The sequence below is a fragment of the Hetaerina americana genome, unplaced genomic scaffold (genome assembly GCF_022747635.1).
Source record: "Hetaerina americana unplaced genomic scaffold, ioHetAmer1.1.p SCAF_3, whole genome shotgun sequence".
In the NCBI taxonomy this organism is placed as follows: domain Eukaryota; kingdom Metazoa; phylum Arthropoda; class Insecta; order Odonata; family Calopterygidae; genus Hetaerina; species Hetaerina americana.
The window spans coordinates 69,794,360-69,808,155 of NW_027286874.1; the positions used below are offsets into that span (position 1 = coordinate 69,794,360).

Genomic DNA, 13,796 nt, shown 5'->3' on the forward strand with positions numbered 1-13,796 from the left:
ACACAGGGTATGGTGTTCCTTGCATCTTGTGGGATTTTTTTTTGTGCTGCGGTTATTTTACTTTTTTAAGTCCTCTGGCAATCATCTCATTTTTGTCTTTCATTATTCTAAGCAGGATATCTTTGGCTTAACTGTTTAACCCCTTGAGAATTCCCCTAGTAAATTTATCATGTTATATCTGACTTATTCAAATACCTCACTCTTGTTTTAGTTAACTAACTTCGAGAGGTTTCAACCACTTAAAGTGCATTCTTTTTCCATTATTATATTTTTAGCTATTCTCCATGCCTTCATTTTATGTCTGAATATTTATTATATCAAATTTCTTTCCTCTCCCAGATGTGCCTTTACACTAAGCTCTATGCCATATCTTCCCTTCTTGTGCCCTTCATGTTTTCATTGGTATTTGTAGCAGAAGTTTCCACTCTTTCTTGTAGGACTTTTCCTCTTGCGGAATTCCTTTTTTCATTCATGAGGAAGTTCTCTATAGTGCATTTGTTCTTTCTATTTCTTCCATAAAATTTGTTTGTATTATTATGCCCATTTATTATTTGTTTTATTATGCCCATTTATTATTATTATTTGTTTGTATTATTATGCCCATGGCTACTTGATATTCACTCAGTAATTCACCCGTTGCTCTTCTGTTATTTCCCTGTCTTCTTCAGACCATTTCCCTCTGTATATGGTTTCTTTTCTGTTCTCCAGGTTTTCATTGATGATTATCATGGTGGCATGTTTTTTAGACCTGGCATATTGATCCATAACTTCTTTATCTTTGTGTTTTTCAGAATGCTCTTCTTGGCCTCATGGTTTTAATGATTAGTTATATCTGGCTATGATACTGCTTCCTGCATTTTTCGCACCTCTCTCTGGAAGGGATTTGTTAATTTGGAAACTGGTTCCAACCTTATGAGCTTTCCTGTGTACCTTTTACTTTGACAATTATTGAAGAGTATGTTAGTTACAACCATATTCTTCCCTTTGGAGAACTTCCTTTGCTTTTCTCCTCCTCAACAATGTTTCCCCAGCTCTGTCCTCTCTTGCTGACCTCGTTATGAAACAATGACATCATTCCTTATAAACTACTGCTGATATATGCAGATTAAAACTATAGCATGCAGTTTTGTTAAGACTGGTTGGAAACTGAAAAACCATGAGCATTCAATGTACACCTAAAAATAAGTCGAAGACATTGAAAGAGCTTTTACTATCTTAAGCTGCCAGTCAGGATTCTAAATTTTAAAGAATCATTTTTATTTTTACTTGATTCAATGACAACCGAATTCTATTCCATGATTTTCTAGGGCATAAACTTTATCAAGAACCCATTGAGTCAACTGCCTAGAGAACCTGAGCAGTAATAATTGGTAATATTTCTTACTCATTAAGGAATGTATGCTCTTATAAAAACTCCTTTTGAACACATCTTTAAATGAGCCTTTTTTAAAGTTCTTGGGCAATTGTTCTTATAGATGAGATAATTGCTTATTTTCTAGGTTTACTTAGTATTGAATGAAAACCTGTGGGTTTATTGTCAGTCAATAATCAAATAGAAAAAATATGTAATACACTTGAATGCACTTATTTTAATGCGTAGGAGTCAATATTTTAACATGTGCAGTGTTGGTATCCAATTCTAAAAGTTTGTATAGAGTGCATAATTTTTAATGGAAGTTAATAAAAAAACTGGACATTTGAAAGAAAATCTTCTAATAAATTAATGAGATTTAAAGATCTGCTGACATTTTATGTTAATTACCTAGCCATGCTTGGACACTAATGTCTGCTTTTACAACTTATTCAATATATTTGAGATAAACCATCGATTTTTTGCTGGATATTTTTAGACTTTTTGTAGTACAATAATTTTCATTTGTAATTAATTTCCTCTAAAATTGCTTCCCTTCTATTACTCCCTTCAGGTCGTCACATTTTTAACCTACTTTCATGCAGTTCATAAACCTTTTTTCCTCTCTCTTCCCCATTTCTAGTATGGCCTTCAACACCCCACTAGCCTAAATATTTCCTCCATTTACTTATTCTATCTTCTTTGAATTTCACCGAGGAATTTCATATCTTATCCTTCCAAATGCAAAGCTTCAATGGTAAGAGAGAAGGGAATTGTCGTTGTATCATGTGGTTCTTGTGTCTATCAAAAACCTACCTTGACTGGTACTGATAATTATATTAATGCCTTACAAACAGCAAATCTGTGAAGTATTGAATAATATGCTATAGATTTTTTTGAATTAATGCAGTAGAGAAGTTTTATTAAGATATGTAATTATTATTTTTATTTACAACTTACATCTGATGGCCTAAAAATACTGATGAGTTTCTTTACAGCAGCTGAAAATTCACACAATTGATTTGTCAGGAATAGGTCATTTTTTTTAACATGTCTTTTGGGCAATTAATATTCAAAGATGTACAATTTTAACAGCCCTGTCGGCAAGCGTGATAGTGTAAATTAGCTAGTACTCTTTATTTAGACTTGAAATTATTTGAATCTAAATTGAACTGTGATATTTTTTTAACATTGATCAGTAAAATGTTCTTTTTTCTATTACCTTTCAGTCCCTTCTCATTTTTCTGAGTTAGGAGTTGTTTTAATTTAGCCTCAGCAATACTTAATTTCTAGGTTTCCATATTAGAACTCATTTTAAAAAATTCAATGGTCATGATTCAGACCATCAGTATCTGTTAGGGATGTGGTTTTACATGCACTACCTTTCCCTTTGTGCTAGGTAGTGTTGCAGTGGACTAAGGCTAATTTTCAGTATTAATTCATGGTGGTATGAAGATTTATTTCCTCCCATGATGGGAGGAAATAAATTTTCATATCCACATTCCATAATTTGATTTATTAGTGCCAGACCATCTTTTCTTACTCTCTGATGAGGTCTGCTTTGTGATCAGCTTTCACAGAGCATATGCATGGTCAATCCCAAAAGTAGTGAGACATTTCCCCCGGATAGACTGGCGGCAGTTTCTCTAGCTGGTTCTGAGGTAGGGTAGTCTCACGAAAGGCTGGAGGCCAGTGGCAGCTGGCTCTCAGCCTTTGCAGATTGTTCATTTCCAAAACCTCTATAACATGACCTAATTACACACCATCATGAACCAGATATTGGAACAGCATGACAGCACTGAATTTTGCGTTAAACTGGGAGAGACTCATGACATGCTAAAGGCAGCTTATGGTGATAATGCCATGGGTATTACAAGAAAAACATATTTGCTTTTTGACAAGTTTATTGGTAACATACTACGTGTTTTAGTTCACAGAACCATCATCAGGTACAAGATATGTCAAATAGTGAATACATCGGTTTTTACAAACATTGGGTATTTTTTAGTGGTATAAGTTGTTTCAGGCAGGTAGAGATGTTGAAGATGCCAAACGTTTATGATGCTCTTAGGCCTCAAAAAGGGATGAAAAATCAAGTTTTTCTGGATACATTCCAGACAAGAATAATTCAAGGTCTGCCCAGACGTAGAAGGACTGAGTGAATAAAAAAATTGCCTTATGGAAGGCAGCTCGTGGAATTCTAATACGCTCCCTTGTCACAGCCTGTTATAATGCTTCCACCAGGCCACGGTGACGACCTTCCAGCACGGATCTGAAGCAGGGAAAGAGGAAGAAGTGGTGTGGCTGAAAAAAATTTGGATCCTCACTCACATGGTTGTAAAGCTCTGGGCAGACCAGCACCCAAGTTCCCTTTTGTTCACTAAAGAACACTAGCAGCACCAACTTTGCACAAACCTTTCTCATGCCCATGTTTTCTGCCAAAAGTCGATCTGCATCACTTTTAAGGATGCAAAGTTCATCAGAAACAATGCGAACAATTAATCTGTGATCCCAGTCTGACAAAGCCTTCGCTGTTGCAAGATTTTTCTCACTCTTTGATGGAAAGGATAAATTGAGCTTCTTAAGGACTCTTTTTAGACTGACTATATTAAATAATATTTCCTTAAGCCGAAAAGTGTTTTTAACACCACTGTAAAAGTAAAAAAGGAGAGGAATATTGAGATTTTTGCAGTGATTTATGGGAAAAATTAATCCCTCACCAGTAATCAGACACACCTTGAAAATTTAGTATGTTCACATTTGCATTGGGATGGAGGGGAGATTTCCAGAATAGGTTTACAAGGAAATTAATCGTATTGCTATGGACCATATTCAGGAACTTACATAAACACACACTGGTTGGCCTAAAGTAGTTCATGGGGAAGTTTTCACCTACTTCTCTTAAGGGTAAAACTTTAGAGATGAGAAGTGGATTTGCCATTCTCTTATTCTGTGACATCCGTGGATGACTTAGATTAAATATCTAGGTACAGACACTACTTCCCTCAGTGAATATGATTATTCGAGACATATATTCAGCCTCAATATGTTAGGGTGCCAGTGATTTTTCTCCTCGCACTGAAGCAAAATTTAAAACTTATTAAAATTGTAATGCTTTAACAATATAAATTTATTTTAAAAATATATACATATTTACATTTTTGAATAACTTAAGTATTCTAAAATTAAATTATGAATCTACAGTCAATGAATTCAGATTTTAATTTCACTTAAGGAATGGAAATTGAGAAAAAAAATTAAAAATACACATGCAACAGCCAAAATTCAAACATCAGCCTTTTTCAGAGTATTTTGGGGGATTTTCCATTCCAAATTCTATGATGTGACTCTATTTTCAACTGACCAAGCTTTGAAGCTGATTAATCATTTCCTGTAATTCAGTTTGAATTTCACTAGGTAAAATTTCATTATTGCTTTCTTTTACAAGGTGATTTACATCTTCTTTCATTCTCTTGATTACTAAAGAAACATCATCACTTATTTTACGCTTTTTGGACTTAAAATCAACCTCGGTTTCATTAGCAGTACAAGAACCAGCATCATCACAAACTTTAAAAAGTACATCTCCTCCATTTGTCGACCCCTCATTTTGACCATTCTTTGGCTCTGTGTATCCGGGGCTCTTCAATGTTGTTTTGTATTGCATGGTAGAGGTTTTAACCCCAAGATATCCACAAAAATGCAATGGCTTCACATTCAATTGTTTTTTGAGGTATTCACTGAGAGTAATTTGTTTTCCCAAAGGTATATCACATGGAATTTTGTTCAAATAATGGGCCACTACCGCTTTAACGTCTTGGCTACCACCAACAGACATGGGCACAATCTGTTCATGCTTTGTAACTTGGGAAAAATAAGTAAAAGTTTCCAGAGAATACTGCCTGATAATGGCATTATTATCCTTCAACAGCAACGAAAATGTTTTTGCTATCTGTCGCCAAACTATGGTTTGATTTTTGTCGATATCAAAAAATATCACCGCCAAACTCCTTAAAAACTTAATAGATGCCAATTTTACTGAGTAGAAGCTCTGAAATTTTTCATGTAGTAAAACATGCAGCACCTACATTTAATTGAGAAAGAAATGTCATAATTACAAACACCCATATAAATAATAAATTATTTATTATTTTAGCATAAAGAGTTATTGGATAAATTGCACCAACCTGCAAGATGTTGGTATTGCTTAGACTGGAAGCTACACAAATCGTAGCAATGGTCAAATCTTTGAAAAATTTGTCCAACCACCTCTGAGAAGTCATGCTTTCCGAAGAAAATTTGATTTCACGGATGGAGGCCCACACTTCCATTATCTTGAATGTAAAGTGGTTAGTTAAACCTTCATTTTTTTCCATTTGGGTACAATCAAATGCTGCTGCTGCACCTACAATTGCATCCATCTGGAAATAATCATTCACAACAAATTTAAAAATACTCGTAAATAGGTAGTACAGTAAGAAATCACAAAGATAACAGAATTGTCTCGACAAAGATCATGAGATCAAGTCGCAATTTTTAAGTACCAATTTCCAGATTCTTTATATTTCAAAACTACTCATTTTATAGCGAGTCTGAACTTTTAGTAGCTTTCCCATCAGAAATATATGATAATATTCTCTAGCTTATGATACTAGAGCAAAACAAAACTTTAAAGTTTGTCATGAATTTCCTGGGCAGTATGGTTGTATGAATCAAACCAATGGGAATGCAAGATAAGGTGTGTATATCTATGCCAATCATGAAGAATGTTCATATTAATTAGAAACTACTGCAATATATTACTATGAAGTGATCCCATTTGATTCTGACTAAAGTTTATCCCTATGTTGTATAAGATTGCTCCCAGAAAAGCACAGGATTCGCAAAAATACAAAGCACAATTGTTCTAAGAGCGCATAGCATCAAAGTAAAACCAGCAAATAAACTATATTTATGCATCACTGCCCTGCATTTTTCAAATTTTGAAAAATCATTCTCGCAATAATAATAATTAAAAGAAAAATAGCCACCAAACTGAGGACCATGGATATTTTTTTCTGTAGAAATAGGAGCAATTTCACAAAGTAAAACATAAGCTTTCTTATGCTTGGGTTGGCATGGCTCTTAAGTACATTTATGATATGGTACTTGTGTGTTATTTGCAAAATTTGGGTTCATAACATCTGGTATCTTTGCCTATAAAAATGCTTCACTTCTCCAATATGTTCATGTAAAATCAAAAAATTTCAAATACATTTAGCATTCATGCATACAATTGATTAACTTCATTATATCTTGTCCTACATTTTCCTCATCAATGAATAAATTACACTCATGATTTTCAGGGCATGTAATTTTGGCAGCACTATACTGCACTGCGCTCTCTTTGTCTACATTTATATTAAAAAATGAAATTAGCAAGCATTTCTCAGCAGAAAGTACTCCACTAGTGGAGAAATGCTTCTTTGTTTATCTTTCTCTATTAGATATACATCAGTGTTATATAAACCATAAACACAGTAATCAACCTGAAGGTCGGTTTAGTAGGTGATGGTAGAGATCACCCAGTACTAAGCCCTATACGGCGTGTGAAATTAACACATCAGGATAGGGGGGCCAGTTCCTTTCCCTGTGCCAGTTATGGTTTCCCAGGAAGATCTGGTACCCGAAAAATCACTTAAGCTTGGGTGGAGCTGCAGGTTCCCAGAGTGCCTTGCCCGGGAATCGAACCTGGGACCCTCCGGTCAGCAGTCCAACGCTCTACCCACTGGACTATCGCAACCCACCAGTGTTATATAAGAGGTAACTAATAGTTTTTACCTTTAATCTGACAAACATTAAAATAAAATAATGGAGATGAAAGAGCTACGGTCAGTAAATGTGATCACCTATGTACCATTTCCCAGGTATGATATTACTCTCTACTTCAAATATACATATTTTTTTTATGATGTAGTTCCCACAATATAATAAATTAACATTCTTATTTTTGGGCAGAAAAGAGGAAATTTAGATCCTCAATGTTTGAGTTCCTTTGAATCCTTTGTTTTACAATGCTCATTCCAATCGAATTTCAAATTGCATTGTAGAAATTAATAGCAAGGTCTTAGTCTATTGTAAAAAAGCAGCTTTCGTTAATAAATATTCACATTTACTTTAACCAAAAAACTTATCCTCACCCATTAAGAACTGAATTAGTTGGGGGGGGTTTGGTTTAACTCACCATGCTCCCATAGCTGTGGATGTCTATAGGATTAGAAGTGAACTTTTCAATTTCTTGAATTGATTTGGCAATGAGCTCACCCTGCAGTTTCATCCTCAATTGCTCGGGTAATTTTTTAAGGCCAAATACATGCCACAATCTAGGGTATGAAACTGGAGGGAATTTCTCACACATCTGCACCATTCCTTTGTTGGATAGGAGAGAGAATAGACGACAAAGGGCCATTCTTAAATAGCTTGCTTCAGGGCAGCTTCTATCCTGCAACATCTTCATGCCCAATCTAGCCAGTTGACATACATGCTTGAAACAAAGCTCTGCTGTGCCACATCTGAAATTCAAATTGGAAAACTGAACAGTTTGCATGGTGAAATGCCACAATTTATATGTGGCATCACAAATGCTATTTTCTTAGTCTGATGAAAAATATATGCAAATTATATAGTAGACCAGCAGCTGGCAATCTGATAATTGGTTTGCTGCAGCTCTACAATCCACTCTTGGTTTAATTAGCCTCTTCAGTTTATTCTGTAGTTCATCTCCAGCATATATACTGTAAGTTTCAAGCATTGAATTCTTTGTCTGTCCATTTTTGAGTGACTCTCGCTATCTTTGGCAATACTTCAATACCCATAGGGAATAGATATCATTAGATGACAATGGATCAGGTTCCCATAAATAGGGGCCTGAATTTGATTTTCAGGGGAAAAAAGAGGATTTTTCAAGAGTAAGCTGATGGGAATTCTAAGGGACTGGAAAGGGAAGAAGAATAGCTTATTTGTAATTTGTACATCTGGCCTGTATTTGCATGTATGGTCTTGACTGTGATCATGAAAATAAAGAATATAAGACTGGGCGAGTGGAGCTAGGAAGAGGTCTCAAATTAGGGTGATATTTATCACCAATATTACATAATATACATAGAGGAAGAGAAAGACTGAAGTGAAAGAAGCTTGTTTGAAGAAGAAAATATTTTTCTGCCCAATATTAAGATCATGTTTTCACATCCAGATTTTTTAGCATGCTTAATGCAATGATGTAGACTGTTGCGTTGGAAACAATTCTTGAGTAGATTAGCTTACCTAGCAATTAAACACCAGATATCTGTGGCTAATAAAGCCTGCCAAATATTTCCGTTCCTAGATAAAATGTTTTCTATCAGAATAAGTTCCAAAGCAGGTATACTTTCTGCAGGGAGAGTGCTTATCAATGCAGACATATGAATGGTCAATGACTCATAAACACCATGGGTTGCTCCACTTCCACCAGCTGTAGGACCTTTGCAACTACCTTTTATCTGGAAATCCTGACTCAATTCTAAGTGACCTGAAATTGGAGTAGTATTGTTGTTACATATTTAGGCAAGTCAGTCACCCAAGGATGACAAATTGGTCGGCATGGTCAGCAATGTGATATTTTCTGAAAACAGGTTTGAGAAGAACATTACACATTTAAAACATTGTGATAAAACATAAAACAGAGTATATTTTCTCAGAACAAACAGCTTAATGTTAATGTAAGATTACTACATTGAGATTCTGACGAAAGGTACAAGTGATAGTTGCTTCCTTAACTTTGCTCACTACTCTTTACAAAGCAGTATGTACCTATGTTAGGGGATTGCCTCCTATTTTTCTTGTAAAAATATTAATATTCAGAAATTTCAAGTTTTTCGGAAACCACATAGGAACCACCTAGGGTATAAAGCCACGACCAAATTAGCACTTGGAAAATTAGCTGAGATAGTCATGGTTAAGGTTACTTGCAATAAGAAAAGGACAATTCAAATTAAATGACCTGTTGAAATGGTTTTACAGCCCCTTTATGGGAGTGGAGCAGAGTTATCACTATCAGTTTTCACAGTTAGACCATAGTTTAGAATATGCATTTATTCATTTAATTCAATTAGGTATTCTATCTAATAAGGTAAGTTTTGAAAGGTCTCTAAATAATAATATCTATATACAATAACTTCCTCATACTGTCCTGCATTTTTCCTGCTTCATAACTCTTTAACTGACTTCATGCCATCAAAACCTCTATCCTGTTTACCCAAGAGTCTCCCTTCTCTCATAACCCTGTGAACCCTGCTGCATTTCAATATATCTTCCCTCGACCTTCTCTGCCGTTTTCCCCCAGCAACATCCTCTCTTTACCCATCCTATTTAAAGCTTTAGAATTTGCCCTTCTCTCAGTCCAACTCATTTTCTCCATATATTTATTCATGTAACATGAAATAGTTGACATAAACATCAGTCATTACAAAAGTATATTTTTTCTCCCAAGTCTCTAAGAAATTAAATCAATCCAGAATTCTTTAAAAATAAAATGACATTTTTGACTGCTTTTACTCATTCACTTTGTAGTTTCTTAAGTGTAAGTTTTCTCAAAATCAACCTTGGGATTTGCTCTGATTTGCCCTAAACACCTTTTAGGAGACACTCACAACTACTTCCACTAATTCATTCCCTATCAGTAGGTAGGGTCTTTAGAAGTGCTTCAACAGCCTATGAACACCCAACCTCTCAGAAACCTGCAGAGAGGGGTCACTAAGAATTTTCTTTGCCACCATAAATAAATTCTGGAACTTCCATCCTTTCATTTAATAGAAGGGCTGGTAAGTGAATTAATAACACTTTATATTAGTTCTTAAAATGATTAAGAATCAAATAATTTCACGCTTCAGAGTTAGGGGTGTCAATGAATCTGCATGCAATGACCTCTCTAGATCATTTTTAGTAGGGAGTTTGATAATTTATACAACATTAGTAGCTCATTAAAATGGCTAATAAATTGCATAAGTAAAATACAATTCCACTAACACTTATACAGGACTTCTTAATGTGGCTGATACCAGGGATGGATTCAGAAGTGTTTGGAATACCAAGTTTAGCCATGTCAAGCATTATTAAATATAGTGAAAAATCAATGATAAGAAACACAAGTTTAAACCATGATGGTACCATCTACATACTGCATAGCAACACAGTGGATTCGGAAGTAGTGATGATCATGTAGTTCAATAAGAAGCCAGAATCCCCTAATTTCTGGTCCAGTGTCAGTCAATAGCTTATCCCACTTGACAGATGGAAATTAAATGTAAGTCTGATTCTGAACTACTGGAGCAATTTAAAAAGCACGGAACTGGCAAGACAGAAAATATTTCCTTGAAATACCATCAGAGAGGATAACTTCTGACTAGTCTTAATTGCTAAAAGGCTTCAGATAGGTATGTTTTTAATGCTGATGAAATGTATTTTTTCATCATTTCTTGAAATACAAAAAATTGTACCATTTAAAAATAAGCCCCCTAGGAAAAAGCAAAGGCGCATATTCTATGTTAAAAAGTCTATATTTAATTAAGCAGAGTGGCCTTGATATTAAATACATACTTATATAAAACAAAATCTTTTTATAGCATTTTTTAATCATTTAAATCATATGGCAGTGGCTAAATTAGAAGTTTATGATTTAATCAATTACTCCAGAAAATTCAAAATATACAATGGCAAAGGTACAAGATAATTAACATTCCTACCTGAATAATACTAAAATGCAGAGAAATGTTCACATGAAATTTGGTTAACAGGAAATGTTTTGGCTGTGCCCCTAAACCTTGCTAACAAAGGTTTCAGCTGCATATAATGGAGAGTGTTGCTACCAGAAAATATCACTAAATGCATGTTTGAAAATTAAGAAACATATGAATGATAGTAGAGGAAAGTAGAGAAATGGAGAGGGTTAGGAAAAATTATGAATTTTATCATGGGGATGGAGAGAAATATATTTAGATTAAGAAAATGAAGCGCAAACTAAATGGGGTTCATGCAATAGAAATAATGCAACACTGAAGTATAAAATAAAGGGAAAGTGCAAGGGAGATATTGAAAGAAAGGGAACAAATGCTGTCTTCGCTCAATGATAGGTCCTTACTTTTGTCAAAATATGTACACAGAACATTTAAAAAAATTACACCCAATTGAAGGAATGGATTTCAATCCATTTAAAACTTGTTAATTTTACCAAAGTAAATTTTGTTATCAGGAGAATATAATTGACAGGGATTTGCAAATTTTCTGAAAAAAGATGGTCACTTATAGTAACAATAGTATCACTAAAAATGTTAACTTGATACTCACAATGACCAAGAGTTCTGAACACCAACGCAATTATATTTGAACTAGGATCATTCTGTAGCCAAATTTTCCTGATTCCATCATCACAATGTATAATATTTTTCATTAACATCACTGACAGCAACAAGAATCCTAGCCTCATGTTTTCCTTTTCATCAATACACTCAGCAAATTGGATGTACTCCTAAAAATGGGTAGATAAAAGAAAGATGAAATATTTACTGGGATTTAGAGCCATTATCATTTTACTTTAAATTCACCCACTTGGGCCAATTCATTTTCTTCCATAAGTCGCAGCACCAGTGGTTCCACTCCAATGATTAGGTAACTTTCTACATCATTGATGATATTTCCTTGAATCTGTAAAATCTGCAAGTATGGGTGAGAATTGCTGCAAAACAAATTTTTAAACAGAAGTTAGAAAATACATACTTGCATGCGCCTCATGTCACACCCATGTAATTACCTACCTAAGCAAATAAACTACTAGATGAAGAAGTTCCTTGTGGCACATTCCCAGATAGCCAACATACATTTCACAAAAGAGAATTAATATTTTCAGAGAAAAGTTTAGGAGCTTGAGACTCCTTGCTACACTTTTTGAATCACTGATATCCTGATGTAAAAAGATAAAATATTAGCCAATGCTAGCAATTATTAACATGCTCACTCTAATTTTAAAACAGATGGCGTTAATACCGATTCAAGTATAGCCTTCAGCCCACTTTCAATTTCGGAAGAAAGGAATTTGATAGGGCGAGAAATGTCAATTCGCTGCTTCAAGTTATCCACATTTTCTTGTAGAATTTTGGCATAAAACTTCCATTGGTTGGCCATCGTTTTTATATCTAAACCAGACACAACTTCTGCTATCTCTTCCATTACTTCTAGAACTGAGGGTTGAAAATGTATCAGCAGAATTTAAGAAATGTACTGTGAACTGCTACAAACACTGTATGATATAAGATAATACAATTAATTTTAATGTAAATTGTATAACTCTCCTTACCATCGATGAAATTTGTGAGATCTTCCTCATAAGAAATATTATACTTGATATTTGAAGTCAAAGCTGAAATCATTAGTCCTTGAATTGCATGACTTTTTTTGAAAAGCAGGCTCAAATTCTCACTCAATGGTTGAAAGAAATTTCCATAGATGCCTGAGCTGTAATATCAGCATATCAAGAAAAGATGGCGTTTTTAATTTTTGTGTACTTATATAAAATAAAAATGACAAAATTGTGATTATTACCTTTCTTTACAATGCTTAAAAGACTCCAACATAACTTCGGCCACGTTCTTTGATAAACTAGGGATTTCACTGGCATTTACTTGAGTATTTGAGATAACATATTGAAGTGTACCCTCGATATATTCCAGCAATATATGACAAACCTGTTGAAAAATTAATAGGCACGATTCTTAGGTACTTTCTTTGGCAACAATTGATACTCCTAAAATAAAATTACCTTTAATAATCCGTCAATGTCATCAGCAACTTCCTCCGATTGGATTGGCTCATTACTCAGTAGTTTAAAATGTATTCCATTTATAGTCTGTTATTAATAAAATTGAATGCATTAGAGAATTTGAATTATCCTTACAACTAAACCACAAGTTGGAATCGACATAATACCTCGCGAAACAAATGTTTTACGGCTGGAAGAGCGTGTTTAAATATTTCTTCCTCCGCGTTCTGAATTCTTATCATTGGTAAACATGAATTAATAACAACACGTAGGACTTTCATTGCTTTGCAACTCTCATTTTCAGCATTGAGCGAACTGTGCCAGAGGATTAAGGATGTACTTAGTATAAAAGTATCTGTAATCACCAAATTAGCATGACATCAATTACATGACTTTAGTTGAACTGAGAATAAAAGGATATTATTAACGCCGGCAGCAATTCTTCAGTTTTCTCTCTCAATTCTTGGTGGTGTAGTGTTTCAAAAATATCTAGAAGTTCATCAGTTGACAGTGATGCCATTTCTAAAGATATACAACTTCTCTGTCAATTACGAGAGCAGGCAAATACTGCTATAATTAGTTCTGAAAAATAATTATATAATCTATAAGAATCGTTAT

The 13,796-nt window shown here is 34.3% G+C and overlaps 1 protein-coding gene across 1 annotated transcript; it reads right to left on the reverse strand.

Moving 5' to 3' along the window:
* Positions 1-4,465: 4,465 nt before the first annotated feature.
* LOC139690425 (FIGNL1-interacting regulator of recombination and mitosis-like) lies at positions 4,466-13,698 on the reverse strand. Its single transcript, XM_071587875.1, has 13 exons — positions 13,607-13,698; positions 13,346-13,493; positions 13,179-13,265; positions 12,962-13,104; positions 12,717-12,874; positions 12,407-12,600; positions 12,178-12,323; positions 11,972-12,098; positions 11,711-11,891; positions 8,654-8,897; positions 7,575-7,902; positions 5,539-5,772; positions 4,466-5,435 (listed from the first exon to the last, which is right to left on the reverse strand). The coding sequence occupies exons 1-13, from the start codon at positions 13,696-13,698 to the stop codon at positions 4,707-4,709; spliced, it is 2,811 nt and encodes a 936-aa protein (XP_071443976.1). The 3' UTR covers positions 4,466-4,706.
* Between the last annotated feature and the right edge of the window lie 98 nt (positions 13,699-13,796).

Coding starts and splice junctions, on each gene's coding strand:
- LOC139690425 (XM_071587875.1), bottom strand. CDS start 13,698: ATGGCATCACTGTCAACTGATGAACTTCTAGATATTTTTGAAACACTA. Junction 13,266..13,345: donor TAAAACATTTGTTTCGCGAG/GTATTATGTCGA, acceptor TATTAATAACAG/ACTATAAATGGAATACATTT. Junction 11,892..11,971: donor AAGAAAATGAATTGGCCCAA/GTGGGTGAATTT, acceptor ACCCATTTTTAG/GAGTACATCCAATTTGCTGA.